The sequence below is a fragment of the Eulemur rufifrons genome, chromosome 4 (assembly GCF_041146395.1).
Source record: "Eulemur rufifrons isolate Redbay chromosome 4, OSU_ERuf_1, whole genome shotgun sequence".
Classification (NCBI taxonomy): domain Eukaryota; kingdom Metazoa; phylum Chordata; class Mammalia; order Primates; family Lemuridae; genus Eulemur; species Eulemur rufifrons.
Window position 1 is genome coordinate 21,172,250 of NC_090986.1, and position 20,874 is coordinate 21,193,123.

At 41.5% G+C, this 20,874-nt stretch overlaps 1 protein-coding gene across 11 annotated transcripts in view; it reads left to right on the plus strand.

The window, feature by feature from the left end:
- PCCA (propionyl-CoA carboxylase subunit alpha) overlaps positions 1 to 20,874 on the plus strand; it is a 360,250-nt gene that overhangs the window by 310,647 nt on the left and 28,729 nt on the right. The window contains exon 22 of one of the 11 annotated variants that reach the window (XM_069467612.1): positions 14,322 to 14,489. The exons of the other annotated variants lie outside the window; for them this stretch is intronic. Coding sequence (XP_069323713.1) covers positions 14,322 to 14,351 — 30 coding nt within the window. The 3' untranslated portion in view covers positions 14,352 to 14,489. Of the gene's footprint in view, positions 1 to 14,321; positions 14,490 to 20,874 lie in introns of those variants that run through there. 11 annotated transcript variants of the gene reach the window in all.

The window sequence follows — 20,874 nt, forward strand, 5'->3', positions numbered from 1 at the left end:
CTGTGGCCAGAATACTTTGAGTGCTTGATTTATAGAGAATTTTCAAATGTCTGCTTCTAAGGACTTTCGTAACAGTTTTATTGAGATACAATTCACATACCATGTAATTTACCCACTTAACATGTATAAGTCGGTAGTTTTTTGTTTATTCACAGAGCTGTGCAACCATCACCATAACGTTTTAGAACATTTTCATCACCCTAAAAAGAAGCCCCATGCCCATTAGCAGTCACTCCCCATTTCCCCCAACCCTTCTTGCCCCTGGCAGCCACTAGTCTGTATTCTGTTTGTATATATTTGCTTATTCTGGGTATTTCATAGAAATGGAATCATATAGTACGTGTCTTATCCGTTCTTCAATTGATGGGCATTTGAGTTGTTTTGTTTCTTTCTTTTTGGCTACTATGAATAATGGCTATGGACTTTCAGGTGCAAGTTTTTGTGTGGACATAGGTTTTCATTTTTCTTTGGTATATACCTAGGAGTGGAATTTCTGGATCATATGGTAACTCTATAGTTAATTTTATGAGGGACTGTTGAACTGTTTTCCAAAGTGGCTGCTCCATTTTACATTCCCGCCAGCAATGTAGGAGTGATCATTTCCTTCATATCCTCAACAACACTTATTATTGTCTGTCTTTTTTATTATAACCACCTTAGTGGGTGTGAAGACAGAGCTTCTTTTTAAGTATTCTCCATGTAGAGCTTCTTCTTGTTCCCTAGAAGTCATAATTAATGCAAAAGTAGTCCAAATTGTTGGGTATTTTTGTTTTTTAAAACAAACTTAACCTCACAAAATAAAGCACATGCATTTAATACAAATTAATATATACAAATTAAATACAAAATACATACAAATTAATATATATTTTCTATACGTTATCTCTTCCTTTCTCAAGTAGAATGATTTTGATATTAAGCAAGCAGTTCCTTTCATTTCCTTAGGCACTATTTTTTTTCTTTGTTTAATGGTAGCACATACTATGCAGGAAGGTCATTATATAAAAAGAGGAAAAAATAATCAGAAGAGAAAGTTAATGCTTTCATATAATTTTTTAAATAGGAATCCTGTAACATTTTTAGATTTAAGCCAACTAATAATATTTTTTGTACATTTCTGGACAATTTCCTCTTATTGCCTGTGAACTGATATTTTGGCTTAGAAAGTCAGATAGTGAAAATATTTGTCAAAGCTTCAAATACTGGTGTTTTAATTCCTTAGTCATTTAGGTATTAATCCTGTTCTGTAGACCACCTACATGTATTTGTAAGGGATATAATAACTGACACTGTATTTAATTAGCACTAATACTGTGAAAAAGGAAAAGCATAATAAGTATTCCTTTTGAGTCATTAGTTCAAAATTAACAGAAGTGGGGAAGAAGAAAAAGTCCTGTCTATCCACCACTGTTATTTTGCAAAATCATGGAAATTTTTGATCCATTTACTCGTTCATTCATTCATTCATTCAGGTATTTATTGGGTCCATGCTACGTGTTAAGTAATGTTCTAGGTGCTGGGGAAATGGACAAATTGCAATAGGACAGAAATATGAATCACAAATAGGTATCCAGTGGCAACTAGCTAGTGTATACAGTGTAGCTAAATACAAATTCATATGTATACAAAATCACGTTTCTTAGTTCTTCATAGCAAAACTAGAGGATTCAGGGCCAATCATCAGAGTACTTGGTTGAGGGGTGGGGCAGGGAATTTGAATAAGGAAATTGGAATGAATACAGACTTTGGATTCTGAAGTTTGTTACTTTTTTGGTTTTGTGGTCTTAAATCTCTTTACATAAATATAAATATCTTGCTTCCTTTCTTGAATCACTTTTTGAATGTTATGGTTATTACCTCAATCATGTATATCCCATCTGTTTGTATGCAGAAAGTAATTTACAGAGTAATGATTGAGGGCACCTGCTTTAAAGTCAGGCGGCTACTAATGTATTGGCTGTTTGATTGGCCTCATTTCCTCTCTCTCAGCACAGTTTCCTGGTCCATAAAATGAGAGTAATGATACCGTCTACCTTGTTGGATGTAGTGGGAATTAAATGAGTCAGTGCATGCATAAAAATATAGGTCTTGGCACAATGTAATCATTCAATAACTCTAACTAACATTATGGAAATTATATTTCACATCCAAGAATTAAGTTTTATTTACCTTTATGAGATAGGATCCTGAGAACTTTCTGATTGGTATAGCTGTTTCCTAAGGGCAACTAGATCTCACATTTCTAATTCCTGTTGGAAATTCAGTGAACAAGAAAATACTAAAAGTTGTATTATTTCCTACATGTTTATGATTTGATATGTATTATACAACTTCCAGTTCTCAGTGATAAGTGTAATTGCTGCAGCATTTGAAACTGAATGTTAAAAATCCATAGCCTATTTATCTGAGTGACATAATCCCAGGAATATTTTAGGTACACGTGTATAGGGGACATGGGGAGTTCTGACATTTAAAGGAGGATGAGATATGTCCTGTTTGAGTCAGTAGTTTTTCTAGTAGGTCTCACTCCAGAACAACTTTGGGCCACGTTGCTCTGGGACAGTTTACATGAATACAGAAACGCATAGCCATGGTCTTTATCCTTGGTGAAGAATGAAAACTACTCTGATAGCAAAAAGCAGTCCCCGGTGGAATTAGGATTATCGCCATGCTTCATCTGAAGTGTCTTGTAAACCAAAAACCTATTCCATTTCTCTTTTCAGCTGGAACATGGGTGTGCCACCCCTTCTTATTTACCAAATTTGGGTACAGATGGGGACCCCTAAGTAAGGCCCATTCAGGTTTCCATTTTCCACTTCCTCTACAATCTGCCTGAAGTCAGGGAAGAGAAGACACTGTCCTATTCCCCACTCAATTTCCAGGTTCAGTTCTCAGACTTCAGAAATTTCTGGAGTGCCTCATGGCTCTAGGTCATGGTCATCCTCATATTCTCCCCTCAGTCTGCCTCTCCAACTACCAGCCCACAAGCACTCGTATCATATGTACCTTAAAATGGGAACCCAAGCCAGAGCTCAGAGCAGAGATGAGAAGATTCCGTGTCTCTCTAGGAGTTGCTGGGCAGCACCGGTTCCTGACTTGGCACTCTTGCCCACAAGTCATTTCTAGTCCCCTCTTGCTGTCGTTTTAGTGGCCAGAGAGGCTGCACAGCAGATGGCTGCAAGTGAGAAGTTTGGAGCCCAACTGCCTGGGTTCAGAAATCTTAGTGCTGCCTCTTACTGAGTGTGTAACCTCAGGGAGGTTACTTATCTCTGACCCCCTTTGATGACTAAATGGCTTAACATGTGTAAAGCTCCTACAGCAGAATATGACACATCATCATTACTGATTACTAATAATTGATAATGATCACTCTTGTTATTGCCCACCTTGGGTCTGAGCCACAGACCTGTCCCTTTGTTTCAAGTCCTATCACTGCTTCTAGCAGGGCAGGGGTCCCCAAGTGCTCCCTCTGACGAAGCCTGTTCCTCTGTGTGCACTGTTCATCCGTTTGTTTATTCATTACATGTTTGTTGTGTCCTGTGTGCCAGGCAATACCTTGGTGCTGGTGATACAATAGTACACTTAGGTGAGCTCCTTGGTGTACCTTGTTCTGACAGGTAAGAAAGACTTAATCAAATAATCACACAAATAGAGGAACAGTGAGAGCTGGGACAGGGCTGTGAGAGCCTTTGGGTGATGGGGGGAGGCTCTGGAAGATTACCCAGCAGGGGGTGGGGGTCAGGGAATGCACCCCAGGAAGTGTGCCTATGCTGAGATCTGAATGGGTGAGGAGGAGCTATTTAGATGAAGAAGGAAGGGAAGAACCTACAACAGCATGTGCAAAGGCCCTGAGGCAGGAGGGGGTGGTTCTTTAGAGCACTGCTTCTCATACTTTACCCTGTACCACTTAGGGGGCATGTGTAAAACTGATTGGCTCCATCCTCAGAGTTGATAATTCAAGGGAAACCCAATCAGGAGTTTCAGGCAAGGGAGACGGGGTAAATGATGGGAGAATTACAGCATAATAAGGTTTGTGTTAAGAGAAGATCGCTCTAGCTCGAGAATGAGTTGGAGGAAACCTGGCCAGGAGGAAATGTGAGGAGCCCGGCCAGGAGGCCACTGGGGCAGTGTAGGTGGAAGAAGGGGGGTTTGCAGCATGGTGACAATTGTGCAGGTAAAGGAAAACGAACTGTTAGCAAATGATTTTTAAAATCATCCAGAGAGTTTTGCAGCAAGGACTGTCCCTAAAACAACATTCTTTTTTGAATAACAAGTTTGAACAATGCAACTTAGGGAAATCTCATGAATGTTACAAACAAAACAAAAACCAGAGACAGATGACTGAGAGAGCCCTGTGAAGTGCAGAGACCCCGGGAGCAGTCTTCAGCCGTGTGGTCATCCTTCACCCTCCAGTCCTGGTGACTTCTCTCAGCCTTTTCGTCTGACAGTGTTTTCTTCCCTTACCCTCGGTGCCTGGGAAAGAAGGGGAGCTTCTGCCCTCCCCTGACTAAATGCAGCCTGTCTTGTCCTATAAAGAGCAGAAGGAGCAGTTCTGCACTCATACGTGACAAAGCAAGCTGTAGGTGGAGTGGCCAGCTGTGCAGCCAAGGCCTCTCGAGGTCCTTGTCAGCTGGAAGTGGTGAGTTAGAGGTTATCAGTGCTTTAAGGCTTTTGCTTCTTAGCAAATTATCGACTGTGAACTGGCCACAGGCTAACTTATCTTTATTATCTCAGAAGCCTACAATTCATTCTGAAGAAGAATGGCAGGTCTGAGGGCTCATATTTATTTCCCTGTGGATTTTTTTCTTTGACCCAGGAAATTGTTTGGCTTCAACTGCCTAGTCTGTCTTGTCCTCCAGAGAAGTTCTGAAATCTCTGAGGAGCAGTCCATCGCAGCTCTAGCCTGTGGGTGGGAGGACCAGGAGCACAAACAGCTGTCCCCATTCCTGGGCTGAAAGGGACACCAGAGAACTTTGGGGATCTGGCTCAGCCTGCTCTGGAGAAGATCTGTTCCCTCCCACCCTGGGAACTGTGGCTTCTCAACAAACTTCTTATCTGTGCACAGGTATCTGGGAGGGCTGTGGCCCATCCCTGTCAGCAAGGCAGCTCTGGGGGAGTCCCTGCCTGGGGGACGGGAAGACCTGTGTCCCCTGCCCCAGCATAGTCAGGCCTCTGACTTAGTTCTCGTAGGAGGTGGGGACAGCTCCCTTGAGCTGCTACCCTTACACTTGCCACCTTCATTGGGAATAAATTGCCTGGGTCAGGAGGCCTCGCCAGCCTCTTCATAGCCGTGCGCATGGTGGTGGGCCTCACGAGCAGTCACCTTGGATACGCCTCCTCAGTCAGCCCTGTGGGCATAAACACTCTGGAAGTTCTACTAGGCTGACATAAGAGGATTGCTTGTGATGCCTAGAATGCCTTCTCTGGACAAGCCTACTATAAAAAGGGAAGAAGAGGAGCCTTCATGTTATAGTAGCAGAATTCATAGAACTAGAACTGGTCGGCCCCCAAAGTTGAAGCTAGCTGACTTTCCTCTTTGTCCAGGGTTCAGAAGGATGGAAAAACACACATACACTCTGACCCTGCATGTACCAGAGCCTTCTCCCTCAGGGTAAGGCATAGCCACACTTTCTGGGACATTACCTAAAAGCAGGTGATAATCCCACTTATGCCCTGGCAGAAAATTATCATTCACAGCCCCAGTACCCACTTTTGTTAAATATCTGGGCCCGTTTAGGTAGAGCCCTTTATATGCTGGGTGTGGGGGAAGGGCCATGTTATCCTTTCCCCAAATCCCGGATAAACTCTCACTGGTCACTCAAAGATAAAACCAGAATGAAAAGCCCACTCACCTCAGGGACATCTAATCTTGTAGTCAAGGAATCACTACAAGTGTGTCACAGGGAAAAATTCTGAGATATTCTTATGGGGTACACGTTTGCTGACTGAGATCCTAAATACAGCTGACCCTTGAACAACGGGTGGGTTAGGGGCACCAACCCCCTCCCCCATGCAGTCAAAAAATCCATGTATAGCTTTTGGCTAGTAGCCTCTTTTTGACTGGAAGCCTTACTTATAACATAAACAGTCGATTAACACATATTTTTGTTTGTTACAGGTATATACTGTACTCTTACAAATAAAATAAGCTAGAGAAAAGAAAGTTATTAAGAAAATCATAAGGAGGAGAAAATACATTCACTATTCATTAGGTGGAAGTAGATCATCATAAAGTTCTTCATCATTTTTACACTGAGTTGGGCTGAGGAGGATGATGAAGAGGAGGGGTTGGTCTTGCTGTCTCAGCGTGGCAGAGGCAGAGGAAAATCTGTGTGTAAGTGGACCCACACTGTGCAAACCCGTGTTGTTCAAGGATCACCTGTGCACCACACTGAAAAATGACTCTATTTTCAGTAAGAAATAAACTACTCAGTTCTAATGCTTCCCTTTGCACTTGATGTTGAGGATCTTTAACTGTATCAGTGGAGGTGGTTTGGCTGCCCTGAAGGAGGTCCCTTGTTTAATCTGCCAGACCACCTTTATTAGCCAAGAAGGTAAAAGGAACCTTCCCTGACCCCCTTGCCACCTGTCCCCATCTTCATAGGTCTTGATTTCTAGCTCGGTAGAAACCTGTTACAGAAAGTCCCTTGGTCTAGGTATATTTTTATTCAACCAAAAAATATATAGGTTATTGTTGGTTAGCCTTGGTTCTAACAAATTATAGGTTAGCCTTGGTTCTAACCAATTAACAAGCCAAGGGTTTCTTCTATAATAGGAGGGTCTCTTGACTCCTTGACATTTGGTTCTTGAACCAGACCAGATGAGGTAGAGGTTCAGCATAGATTTTAACAGTGTCTTCATCTGCAATTCTTCATCTGCAAATGCTCTTCACTAAGCTCCATATTAGAACTGAAAATTAACCCAACAAAGTTGTAACTTCTACTCACCCAATAAGGAATTTCTGTTCCTAATTGGGTACTGTATTTGCTAAAAAGATCTCAAGACAACTTCCTGCCAAGATCTTCACCACCAGACCCCTCATGATAACAGGTACCTGGTTGTTAGGCTGAGGGGCACACACAGGGATTGCATTCACACACAGAGAGCTTCGTGTCTTAAAACCCTGTGTGACCCGTGTAATCAAAGCATTACACTTAGCAAAGGTCGACAGTGGGATAGCAGCACACAAGTGCTGCAATCCTGTTGACACTTGATCCGATAATGAAGATGGCTGCTAAGTGACCACTGGGCATGGGAGGGTTCACGGACAGAGGGAGGGTTCACGACCCAGGTAGGATGGAGTGGGATGGCATGAGATGTCATCACACTATGCAGAGTAGCACACAATTTAAAACTTATGAATTGTTTATTTCTGGAATTTCCCATTTAATATTTTTGGACTGCGGGTGATTGAAACCTTGGAAAACGAAGCCTTGGATAAATGGAGAATATTGTAATATAAATTTTACAATTTCTAAGGTGAAAGCTCAGGCAAACCCTATCTATAAATTATTACAATATACTATTGATTTTACACTTTTAGAAACATAGTTACTTTTATTCTTAAAACACTGAAGATACATAATAATTTATGCTTTATCTTGGAAGTACCTTTTCATATGTCTTGTTCTCTGTTTCTTCTTTCTAATATGAACAATCATGTAATAGTCTTTCGCCTGAAACATCTAACATGTGAATGCCCAGATGGGTTGTCAGTTAGGGAGAATGGTGGGGCCACAGCCACTGCGGGGTGGGTTTGGTCACGAGTGTATGGCAGCAGCCACCAGAGCAGAGGACTGTTTGGAGAATACGATGGTAGCAGTGGTCGGAAGGCAGTGACCACAGGGATGCAGGGTCAAGGGGGAATGTGTTTATTGGAATGACCCAAGCTGGTTTTCAGGCTGAAGAGGAGCCAACAGAGAACAAAAAAGAAGTACAGTTGATGACGGAGCGTTCTAGGGCAGGTGGGAAGATCAAGACCAAGGGTTCAGGTAGACTTCTGAGAATGGACAAGAAGAGCTACCTCTCTAGGCGGGAGGGCGGGAACCAAGGAGGGGCCTGATCTGGGAAAGCTGGTAGAGGTGGGCTGCTGAGGAAGCCTGGTGGACGCTCTTCTTCGTGAAAGTGTTAATCTACTTGGAAATAGTTATTCTATTCGCATAACAAGCTCTTCTGTTTCAAAAGTCCAGTCATGAGAACAAGTTTATTTTACACTCATGATAGTGAAGATGGATACTAGTTTTAAAGCTATATCTCACAGATACTATTATATATTATCTAATGTTTCTAATAATGGAATTAACAAAAAATGACTACATCATCCAAATTTGACTTTGTACTAATATCATACTTGGCTTACTCCACATCCCTGAAGGTTAGCAAGAGATATATTTGGCCTAGACAGGTCTTTTTCTGAATTCATCACTTAAAAAAGAAAAAAAGAAAAAAAAAGAATGGGGAGGAAAAGCCATCTTTTGCTTTTATAATTTTTAATCCATCATTAAAAGTACAACTTGCTTTATGATCTGAAGAAATACCATCTAAGTCTTTATATTAGGAACAAAAGTGAGCCTTTCAGGAAAAAAAAGAAGCAGGGCTTAATCTGCATTAGCCCTTTGATGTATTTCTAGATTTTAAAAAGCTTCCCGCCGTTCGCAGCCACATTGAAACAGACCCAGCGATGTGTCCGGCGCTGTCCTTTTCTCCTCTCAGCACACACGTAGCCGGAGACACCTTTCGGCGAGTGGGCCAGGATTCTCCCCTCGCATCTTTGACACGTTACCACGTGTGCTGGCTCGTTACTCCTTCCCCAGGCAGGCTCTCGGGTTAATAATTGGTTTGGAAGAATAAACTGTATTTGCCCTTTTGGTCTTCTTTTGAACATTTCTTTAAGATGAGACTAGTGTATCTCGGGTACTTGATTAATTGTGAAATAGAAAAATGCTCACTGAAACAAGGCATGTTAGTTAGACTAGAGTTATGAAGTAGGAGATGCAAGAGATAGATTTTGCTTTTAAATAAAAATTGAAACCCTCTTTGAATTCTTGCCAGTTTTAGCCATTTTATTTCATCATTTCTTTTAGCCTAGTTTTCTGTTTCAGAGAAGTTGCTGGCCTTGATTTACTGAGCACTATTTGATATACACGTTTTCTTGTGTTGTGGCATTGAGGTGATGGGTTGGTGTGCGTTCCAATGCTCTTTCGCTAATGGACGTTATTCCCAGAAGCAGTGCTTCGTGCCGGCTTGTGTAATACAGGAAAACAATCTGCGTTTCAGTCTTAAAAATGAAAAAGCAAAACCTAAGAGGAAAAGGAAGTAATTCGTTAGCAATGGCCACTGTGTAGAGAAGGATAACCCATCTTCAAAGATTTTTGTTTCACGCACCGTAATATAATGTTTAATAAATAGTTTACTTCAAAGAACCTCACTACAAGAAGATCAGCCGCTTTCCTGCTATTCTTGTTCGCTGGTTCAGTATTACTATAAGTAGCTCGTATCCGGTCCTCTGTGGTCTCAGGTGGTCGTTTGTGTTTATGATCCTAAAGCTAAAACTGTGTCCCTATTTTAAGTCACTAGCAAATCCACAGTGTTCTGCAGGAATTGATTGAGGCTCTGCTGTAACCCTTGACATTTTGACCCGTCTTAAGGAAAATGCTTAGATGCTATAAGCGGTAGGCATAGGAATTATGTCCTCCAAAAATAGAAAACTAAATTTACTAAGCAGGGAATAGGAAAACTCATCAGAATGCACTTAAAGTTTTTGATGTATTGTGATCACTTCTGCACTCCATTCTGAACTTCTAAACAATGTGTTCAGTATCTTTGAGATAAAAGCCAGACTGAAATTACAAAGAGAGCATTGGAGACATTTGATTTTTTTTTTTTCCTGTAGAATTTGAGAGCCCACTATTGATAGCAGTTTCTTCCAGATATTACCAGATACCACACAGACAGCTAGAGCTCAGAAGAGGCTACTGGAACTCAGAAAGAAACCATTGTTTTTTCCACTATAAACCTTAGCCAGCGGTGCACGGGGGTCTGGGTGGAGCCTGGCCGTGTCCGTTTGCGGTGGCTCCCCGGTAATTCTGGTGGGCACCTCTGTGAGAACCACTACTGTAAACCCTCTTGTGATGTACAGTGCTGTTTTGTTTGTTTTTTATTACTCCCTGTTTGGTACACCCATAGGACCTGGGGCTGTTCTGCGTGTACAGCCTCGAGACAATTTCGGTTCCACACTGGCTCTCTCCCCTTCCAGTGCTGCATTCCTCCCTCCCGTGCCTCCCTCCCTCCCTTGTCAGTTTAAAACCAAAGGGAAAGGATTGCTTTAATATCTGGGAGTCTAAGCAGAGGAGGAAAAGACTGAAGAGGAGGAAGGGGAGTGGATGAGAATACAGAAGGGAGAAACTCTGCCATCCATTGCTTTAATGCTATTGGAAAGGGTGTGTGGATGGGCCCGTGTTTCTGTATTAGTGTTCTACATACCTGAATACAGTGTTCTGCATTCACTGGCTAGTGAAGCCATCTCTTGCTCTTCCATATTTTGCCTCCTTGAGCATTTGCCCAGAACCAATTTGCTTGTGGCAGCCCTGCTAGTGAGATAAGGTGCTCTGTGAGTATCTAGGTAAGGCCCATATTCAACTTGAACACAGATAACACAACCAAATTATAACAGCCGCTTACAGGCCAGTCAGTACATGTGTATTGAGCATTTCTAGAGTTCAGGCATTACATGAGTCAATTGCTTTGGAGCAATTAATCCACACCAACACCCAGTGTGGGAGGCCTGTGTTAGGAGTTTCTCCTCTTTGACCTGGCAATCCCAACTTGAGGAATTTATCCTAAGGAATTGTTTTAGTTAGGTTCTTTTGCTTGCAAGAGATTCATTCAAGTTGCCTAAACTTATTACCAGGATATGTATGCAGAGGCCTTTAGGGAAGACCAATTGTCTAAGCCCTAGGGAATATATTATCTGGCAGTTGTCTGGATCCAAGGTGGCTCAGGTAATCATAATAATACTGTAATTGGGCCAGGTGCAGTGGGTGGTAATCTCAGGCCTATAATCCCAGAGATTCAGGAAGCTGGGGCAGGAGGATCACTTGAGGCCAGGAGTTTGAGACCAGCCTGGGCAACATAGTGAGACCCTATCTCAATTAAAAAAAAAAAAAAAAAAAAAAAAAGCCAGGTGTGGTGGCATATGCCTGTAGTCCTAGCTATTCAGAAGACTGAGGCAGGAGGATCACTGGAGCCCAGGAGTTGAAGGTTACAGTGATCTATGATTGTACCACTGCACTCCAGCCTGGGTGACAGAGCAAGACCCTATCTCCTCAACACCAAAAAAAAAAATATATTTCTGGTAAATGTTTTTAAGAAACACAATAATTCTCTGAGTCGAGGTTTTGAAAAATATTGCAAGGGTATTTCTTGGAAATCCACAGTGCACATTAGCATTTTAAAGTTATTGGAAAGTGTTGCAGTAAAGAAACCTGTTTCCCGATTTTCCCCAAATCTGTTTTACCATGGGCCACTTCCTTATTCTCCCTCCCCCGTTTTTCTTTTTTCACATTATGTATTAACATGCCCTGACAGTAGTGTTCCTTGGCATTTCCTTGGGAAACACTGCTCTAGATCAGGTCTGCAAACTACAGCCCACCACTTGTTTTTATAAATAAAATTTTATTGAAACACAGACATGCCCATTCATTTGTATTGTCAGTGTCTGCTCTCCCACTACTAAGGCAGAGCTGAGTTGCAACAAAGACAGTACGATGTGTAAAACATAAAATATTTACTATCTAGCCCTTTATAGAAAAAATTTGTCCACTTCTGTCTTAGAAGATCAATAGGTAGTTGTATGTGCAAATTAATTGTAATTTCTTGTTATACTCTAGCACTAATACATGGAATTAAAGTGCTAATATGGGGAGATGCATGTATATATTTTAAAATACTGTAAAATGTCAAATATTTCAGATAACATTGTTAAGTAAAAGTAGATAGAATGGCCAGCCAAACTTATTCATTATATTTATTGTGTCAAGAACAAAATGCACCAGATGATTATGGAGACAATTTTGTTCGGACTATTTCAATAGGGAGAATATTTATTAAGGAGGAACATTGCAGAGGAAAGGAAGCACTAGGGTTTTACAGAGGCAGGACAGCAAGGGAGTCAGCCAAGAGTTATGGGTTCGTGGGGAAGAGTGAAAATCCACCAGGAGGTGGCTCTCTGTCTTTAGCCATTTCCTGGGACGCAAAAGTGTAGTAGGATTCTGCAACCATTTCTGTTTTCCACGGGGCTCAAGGAAAGTTCAGTATTGTCAACTGTCAACAAAATTATTAAATACCAGCATATTGGGGCCAGATGTGGTGGCTCATGCCTATAATCCCAGCACTTTGGGAGATCAAGGTGGGATGATCACTTGAGCTGAGGAGTTTGAGACCAGTCTGGGAAAAAAAATTAGCCAGGTCTGGTGGCATGCACCTGTAGTCCTAGCTACTCGGGGGTTGAGCCAGGAGGATAGTTTGAGCCTGGAAGTTGAAGGTTGCAGTGAGCTGTGATCATGCCACTGCACTCCAGTCTGGGTGACAGAGCGAGACCCTGTCTCACAATCGATCAATGCAAATATACACATCCAACATTTTTTTAAAAGGAAAGTGGTGTCTGTGGAGTAGTATCACTGGATTGGTTGTGTTTCAGTTTGCCATTGACATATTACTATACTCTAAGGAATATCATTTTTCCATCTGTAAAATCTTTATTATAAGAGTGGTTGCCATGGGCCTAATTTACTTTTGGATCAGTAACAGGTCACAGCATAGATTCCATTCTTGTCATCAGGGCAGAACAAGACCTGTGTCACATGTTGGAGGGAGATTATTTCCTTTTAGGACAAAAAGAGCCAACATCTGATTGCTATGAGCTGGGCACTTTTCTAAACATTTTACATATTTCTTAAAACAGGTTTATTGAAGTATACTTCACAGGAAATAACATTTGCCCCTTATAAGTTACAATTTAATGAGTTTTGGTAAATTTACAAAGTTGCGCAGCCATCACTACATTCCAGTTTTAGAGCATTTCCATCTCCCCAAAAGTTCCTTTCTGCCTGTTTGCAGCCAATCCCTGCTCCCGCCGCCAGCCACGGGCACTGTGAATATTTCATATGTGTCTGCTAAGGGGCTCCTCAAAACAGTCCTGTGAGGTGGGTTACTACATTATCTCAGTTTTACAAGATGCAGAAAGGAAGGCACTGAGAGCGATCAGGGAGTGGTTTCAAATGACCAAGCCCAGGCGTTCAGGGTCCAGAGCCCTCCTGCCCACTGCAGACTTGAGTGGGTCAGAATCCCCTGCAGAGCTAGTTAGGCCAGACTGCCCGCTCCCACCCTCAGAACTCCTGACTCCCTAGGTCTGGGATGGGGCCTGACAATCTGCATTTCCAGCATGTTCTGCTGCTGCTGGGTGGGGGGACTCTGCTTTGAGAACCGCTGGTCTACGCAATTTCAAGCTTTATGAGAAATAAGCACTCTTGTAATTGGTTTATTTTGTATGCTTGGTGTAGATTGTACAAGGATTTTTTTTTTTTTTTTTTTTTTTTTTGAGACACAGTCTTGCTCTGTCACCAGGGGCTAGAGTGCCGTGGCGCCACCCTAGCTCACAGCCACCTCAAAGTCCTGGGCTCCAGCGATCCTCCTGCTTCAGCCTCCTGAGTAGCTGGGACTACAGGCACGTGCCACCAGGCCCGGCTAATTTTTTCTATTTTTAGTTGTTTGGCTAATTTCCATTTTTTTTTTTTTAGTAGAGATGAGGTCGAACTCCTGAGCTCAAGCAATCTTCCTGCCTGGGCCTCCCAGAGTGCTAGGATTATAGGCGTGAGCCACCACGCCCGGCCTGTACGAGGATTTTTGAAAAGCAAATATTGCAAATTGTAAGGGAAGGGAAATGTGTGTTATGACACCAAATTATAAACATAACCACTTACTACCATGTGAAAGGCGTTGTTTTCAATGGTGGGAAGTGGCATTGCTGCTTATTGTGTGCCTTATCTTTGTATCACTGTGTAACTAATTTGAAAGAACACATGACTCTGCTATTTTCATTTCTGTCTTTTAAAAAAGCAGGTCCAAACTGTTCTTATGCCTCTAGTCACAGGCAAAAATGTAAAGGGTAATTTACCAAAAAAGAAGAAAATAGAAAAAAAGGAAAGGAATGAAAAGAAAGTACTGACTCACTGCAAACAGCTGCAAAATGTTGCCCTTGGGATAAGGGTTAACTCAATTGTGAAATAATGGCCAAAGCTCACACTCTTAATAACTTTTCTGAGCCCTCGAGAAAGCGCCTCCATTTAATGTGAGATGCTTGGCAGAAGGTGCTGCAGTTTAGTGGCTGGCTCTGCAGGAGGCCCCAGATTGAAAGCTCTCGGTTTGTACAAACTCATTTGCATTTGTAACGCTTTTATTTTAAATCTCCTCTTAATGTAAATATTTTGGTCTTTTTTCCTCTATTTTTTAAAATGAAAATATTTTAGTGAGTATGAGTCTAAATAAAGGAGACTCAAGTGGCTTCTTGAGCCTCCCTGAACGATGAAGGGGAAACATTAGGTGACTGTAAAGAATGATGCCAAATTCTGATCCAAAAAGAGCCTGGGCAGAGGTCAGTTGGAGGTCCCATCTCAGAAGTTCTCTGGAACATAGGGGAAGAATTACTTAGAAAACGTTCATTTACTTGGAGAGGAGGTGGTTCTATGCGTGTCTTAGAAAAAGCCAGCAGTTTCCTGCTCCTCGGTAGCTACTTCATTGGACTGTCATTTATTTCTCTAAGCAGCGAAAGACAGTGGTGTCGCCGCAGGGCATTCGCAGTCTCGTGCAGTTGAGTGAAGGCACCAATCAGCCCCGGGACGGCCCCTTCACCTCTGACCACAGCTGAGGACTGCTTGGCATTCTTTGACCCTCAGAGGCCTCTTGGGTGGACATAGGGGTGGGAGCTGCCCACCTGTTGCCTCACCAGCCGGTGCCTGACCAGGGGAAGGCATCTAGGAGAAAATCCCTATTACAGCCTCCACGATTCCATCACATCCTCTTAACGGTGAGGCTTTCTGAGTACATCTGAGCTCCACACCAAGAAGAGAGCCAGCGTGCTCGGAGGCAGCTCAGTTCTTAGGGCTAACTCGAATTTTCATCAAACTGCCTCTCACTGAGGCCACAACCCCAGTTCTCCCAAATGCCCATGGAGATCTGAGAAATCCCTCTTGTGGTCCAAACTGGGATAATACAGACTCAAACAAAATAAAGATTGAAGTACTAGTCATCCACACACTTCCAGAGGCCTGTGAGTGCTGGCGTGAATATAGCAGAGCAGTGACGTTCTACCATCTTGCATAAAACGGTGAGCGCTGTTCTCTTCTCACCCCTCTCCCCACCCTCCCAACTTGCCTTCTTTCACTTCTCTTTAAAGTACACTTTAAAATTAGAGTCAGATCTGTGTCATTCAGATGGAGAGAGCAGTGGCATATAAGAAAGCAAACATTTTAAAAGTCCTCATCTCTTAAGCCAGTGGTTTTTGGTAAATGGAATACTAGATACTCTGGAGCACGTTCTCACATCCCAGCACCCCATCGTTTTCACAGAACATAGTCTCTTGCAGCACTACACTTAGCATCAACTTTTCTGTGATGTGGATAGGTCAAGATGGCAACATAAGCAATCTTGACTTTAGATTAGAAATTACTTTAGCGTGTTACAACATTACAAATACTTCTAGCCTTATTTGCCGCTTCCTTGTGATCCTGTTACAGTCTGTTTTTTCCTATCTTCCCCTCAGTGTTTCCTCTACCCTTATTTAGATTTATTTTATCCCAAGACTTAACTCCTACATCCTCCATAAATCCTCCTCTGACTGCCTTGGGCTCTCCCTCTGAAATTCTATAGTGTAGTTGACCCTTGAACAACGTGAGTTTGAACTGGGCAGGTCCACTTACATGTGGATTTTCTTCCACCTCTGCCCCACAAGACAGCAAGACCAACCTGCCCTCCCCCTCCTCCACAAGAAGACAATGAAGATGAAGACCTTTATGATGATCCATTTCCACTTAATGAATAGGAAATATATTTTTTCTTATTAGTAACATTTTCTTTTCCCTAGCTTACTTTACGTAACCTAACATATAACATACAAAATATGTGTTAATCCACTGTTTATGTTATTGGTAAGGCTTCTGGTTAACAGTAGGCTATTAGTAGTTAAGTTTTTTGGGGGGATCAAAAGTTATACACTGATTTTCAACTATGTGAGGGATTGGTGCCCCTATCCCCCACATTGTTCAAGGATCATTTCATTTTCTCAAACATAGACTCAAAAATTTGCTGTTAGTAGGGACCTTAAGGTAGTGATTCTCAGCTGGGGGAAATTTTGGCCCCCCAGGGAATATTTGGCAATGTCTGGAGACATTTTTGGTTGTCACAACTGGGAAGGGGGGGTGCTGTGGTATCTAGTGGGTAGAAGCCAGGAGTGCTGCTAACCATCCTACCGTGCACAGATGGCCCCCAAAACAAAGATTTATTTGGTCTTTGTGCTGCTGTTAAGAAACCTGTCCATGGTTGCACCATTGAGACACCTGGCCTTAGAGGTTTCTAGATCAAATCTTAGATTCTGATAGTACTTGAAAAGTTATCTTGGTTATACTTGAATGTGTCTAGGGTGAGAGGCTCACTGCTTCACAAGGCCACCTATCCTATTGTTGGAGTGCTCTATTAGAAATCGTCTGCCAAGTTGGATTGAGAGCTGCACTCCTGTACATGTCTTCTCTGGCTGGGCATGAGGAATCAATTTCTTTTCCCACGTGGAGGCCCGTCAGGTGTTCATACAGAGCAGCTCCCTGTCATTCCTTGTAATTCTCACAGTAGACTCCACATACCTGGTTCCACAGTTTATCTCTTCATGTGCATATTCCCAAATAATTGTACATTTCCTGATTGCAGAGACAAATTCTTACTTGTCTCATAGCATCTATAGCTGGTACAGTTAATTTATTCTTGTCGTAGAAAATGCCAACTCTCAGAAATGGCCAGTGCCATGGAGACGATGCCACTGCTGGCAGCATCAGTGGACTACAAATTGTTATATTGGTACTGCATCACATCCTTACGTTTTTGTTAACTTGTAGGCATTTGTAGAGTGATTGCAGAGATGGGTTTTCTTTAGTTTGTAAAGCCTGTGAGAAAAATCTTTATTGTAAAGCTGGTAGATAGCTCAGCATTTTTGACCACTCAACAGAGAAAATACCTTTTACCGCTCTGCTGTCCAGTTTGTTGGGTTAATTTGGGAGATAGTGTCAGTGACCTGGAATTGTGCCAACTTCCAATTAGCACTCTGTGTTACCACTGATTTCATTTTAAAAGTAATTACTGCAGATTTTCTCAGCTACCCTGAACATAGTAGCATACATGTGTTTAATCCCACACTTTTCTCATCTAAAAGGAAAACTCTTTTTTTAGGCTTTTATACTTTGTAAATTTCAAAACTTATTTTGAAATAACTTCAAGACTTAACAAAAAGTTGCAAAAAAGTAGTACAAAGAATGTCCATATAAGTTCACCCAGATTCCCCAAATGTTAACATTTTATCATGGCTGATTTACTGTGTTTCTCTCTCTTCCCCAGCCCCCAATCCCCCCAAGTCTATGTGTATAATTGTTTTCTTCTGAACCATTTCAGCAAGTTGCTAACAAAATACTTAAGTGTGTATTTCCTCAATACAAGATAACATTCTGTTATATAACCACGGCACAGTATAGTTATCAAAATTAGGAAATTGACTTTCACATGGTACTGTTGTCTAATCTACAAAACTTTCAAATTTTGCCAGTTTTCCCACTTTTCAAATTTTTTTCAAATTTTGTCAGTTTTCATACTATAAAAATACTGGCTATTATAGCAAAAGAAAAAAAATACTATTTTCTGGTCCAGAATCCATTCATAATCAGACATTGTATTATTTCATGTCCTTTCAGTCTCTTTAATGTAGATCAGTTCCTCAGTTGTTTGTCTTTCGTGATCTTGACATTTTTGAAGACAGACCATTTATTTTGTCAAGTGGCCCTCAGTTTGGGTTTGTCTGCTGTTTCCCCATACTCAGATTATCATATAATTTTGGCAGGAATGCAACAGCAGTGATTTGTGTCCTCCTCATTGCAGGAGGTTCATGTTTCTATTTGTCCCATCACTAATGACATTAATTTGATTATTTGGTTAAGGTGGTGTTTGTTAGGTTTGTCCGCTATAAAGTTACTACTTTTTCCATTTGTTTGGTAAAGGAAATAGACACTTAAACTGATAATTGCCATATATAATAATATGGTGCGTGTTAAACAGAGAGCCTGGGAGCCAGTAGATGGATGTCACCCAACCCAGGAGCTCAGGGAAGGCTTCCAGAGTTGATGACACCTCAGCTGTGACTTAAGGAATTATTACGAGTCAGCCACATGAAGGAAAATGGGGAGGGTGTTTAGGATGGTAAGGCAGTACAGCCTTTCCATCCTCTTTCACATCCAGCCAATTTAATTATTTTTATTTTAGTGGCAACAAGTACTGACCTATCAAGGCCTGGGGTAGCAGATACAATCAGAGCTGCCTGGGCTTTTCCAGGCTTGTGTCAAGAACTACTGTAATTCTCCAAGAATCTTCAAGTTACTTTCATAGTAAGTCATTTCCTCTGTTCTTCTACAAATGAGGTCATCTTTGCCGGTGACCATTGTTGATACTGTCAGCAAGAAAAGAACTATGAACCTAGGTCTAAATTTCAGTGATGTCTAGGAAAAAATACATTTTCAAAAGAATTTAGTGAGGTTTCCAAGACCTGGTAAATTTCTCCCTAAGAGAAATTGCCAGATTTGTAGACTTTTATTAATAATTCTAGCCTGTGGAATCACATTCTTTAGCATTATAAGTCTTCATAGTTATCTGCCAGTTGCCTCATTTTGCTTTGGAGGAGATATGTAGGTTGACCAAAAAAAAAAAAATTTTTTTTTTCTTTTTTCATTCACAAATATTGAGTGTCTTCTATGTACCAGACACCATAATCCCTACTCTCATGTACTGTCTAATGGAGAAGATACAGAGGCACCACAAATCAAAAATTGGAAACATACATATTAGAGACCAAAGAACCTTAAAATGAAAGCTTTACAACATTCATACAGCCAAATGTATCCCTTTTTTTGTTTGAGTTAAAATTCACCTAACATACAATTAACCATTAAAACATACAATTCGGGGGCGTGGGGAGGGGAGAGATATATACCTACATGATGGGTGCAACGTGCACTGTCTGGGGAACGGACACGCCTGGAGCTCTGACTTGGGGGGACAGGCGGTACATGGGCAACGTATGTAACCTGAAATTCTGTATCCCCCATAATAATAAGATGAAATTAAAAAAAAAAAACATACAATTCAGTGGCATTTAGTATATTCACAATGTTTTGCAACAATCATCTCTGTCCAGTTCCAAGACATTTTCATCACTTTAAAAGGAAATCCCATCCTAGTTAAGCAGTTACTCACCATTCCTCCCCTCCCCAGCCTCTGACAACCGTCTAGTCTGCTTTCTGTCTCTGGGTTTCCTATTCTAGATGTTTTGTATAAATGGATTTTTTGTGTGTCTGTCATCTTTCACTTAGCATAATACTTTTGAGTTCCATCCACCTTATAGCATGTTTTTATGGCTGAATAGTATTCCACAACCAACCATATTCTAGTATGCTTAAGAATTAACCCCTCCCTATTGAACTGTTTTGGAGTGATATTTCCTGGGTGGGGGTAGGTTAGTGATTCATCTCTGTTGTGTTAGCGTACTTCTTTATAGTAGAGAAAAAAATTTGTATTCTGCCGCCATGCTGTGTCAGAACCTTTTAACAAGGCATTGCCTCAGTTCTCTGGTTTTGAGAACTTGGCAATGACCACAGACAAGACTTTCACCAGCATTGTGGGCAAAATCATTGATGTCAATTCATGTCTTCGTGGAAAACCATGAGTTGTGGTGACAAGTGGAGGTTTTTCACCAAGCCACAAAATTATAGGTGTGCAGTTGCACAGAATTCTTTCACTAGTTTTTAAATGTCCACAGCCTTTGCTGTTCCCAAAAGAGGCTTAGAAAATGAGATTTCTCCTTTGTCAGCATCAGTGTTCACATAACTGGTGAAGCTAGGAGATGGTTTTGTGTCCTGGGAGATAGTGGGCATTCCATTTGGGTGTTGGCCAGAGAGATTGGCCTGTCTGCTCATTCCCGGGGTGTACGAGATTAGTGAACTATTTGTAATTCTGATGTCCACAACTTCTAATGTTTGACAGAGAAACTCTTCCAATTATCTTCTTCTGGTTCAGGCCTCATTCTTTCTAGGCCACATGGCTCTCGTCGGCCTCTTTCATTTGGCAGGGTGATAGGCAAGCCTGTGAGATGCCTCAAGACAGACTCTTACGTTAGAACCAGTAATATCTTAGTAAACTTAGTTCCAGCCTTTCACACCATGCGTCCTCATGAGAAAGTGTGTTTCCCGTGTCTCCAAGACAGACTGGTGCATGTTGCATCCACGCTTCATTGCCAGGCACTTTGCCATAGAGAAACACATTTCTCCTACTATGTCTAGTGACAAAAATAAGACCAACACCTTTGTGAACTTTGTCATACACCATAATGTAAACAAATCTTAACTATATTTGTTATTTTAAAAAGGTTTTTTTTTTCTTTCACAGAAGACAGTTTTCAAAACGACATAGAAGAAGCAAAAGAAAAAAATATTTCATGTGTTTCTGATTCACAGATTGCTTGAGACTTTTTCTGGAGGTGCTAGGATTTTATTGTCCCCAGGTTAAGAGTCTCTA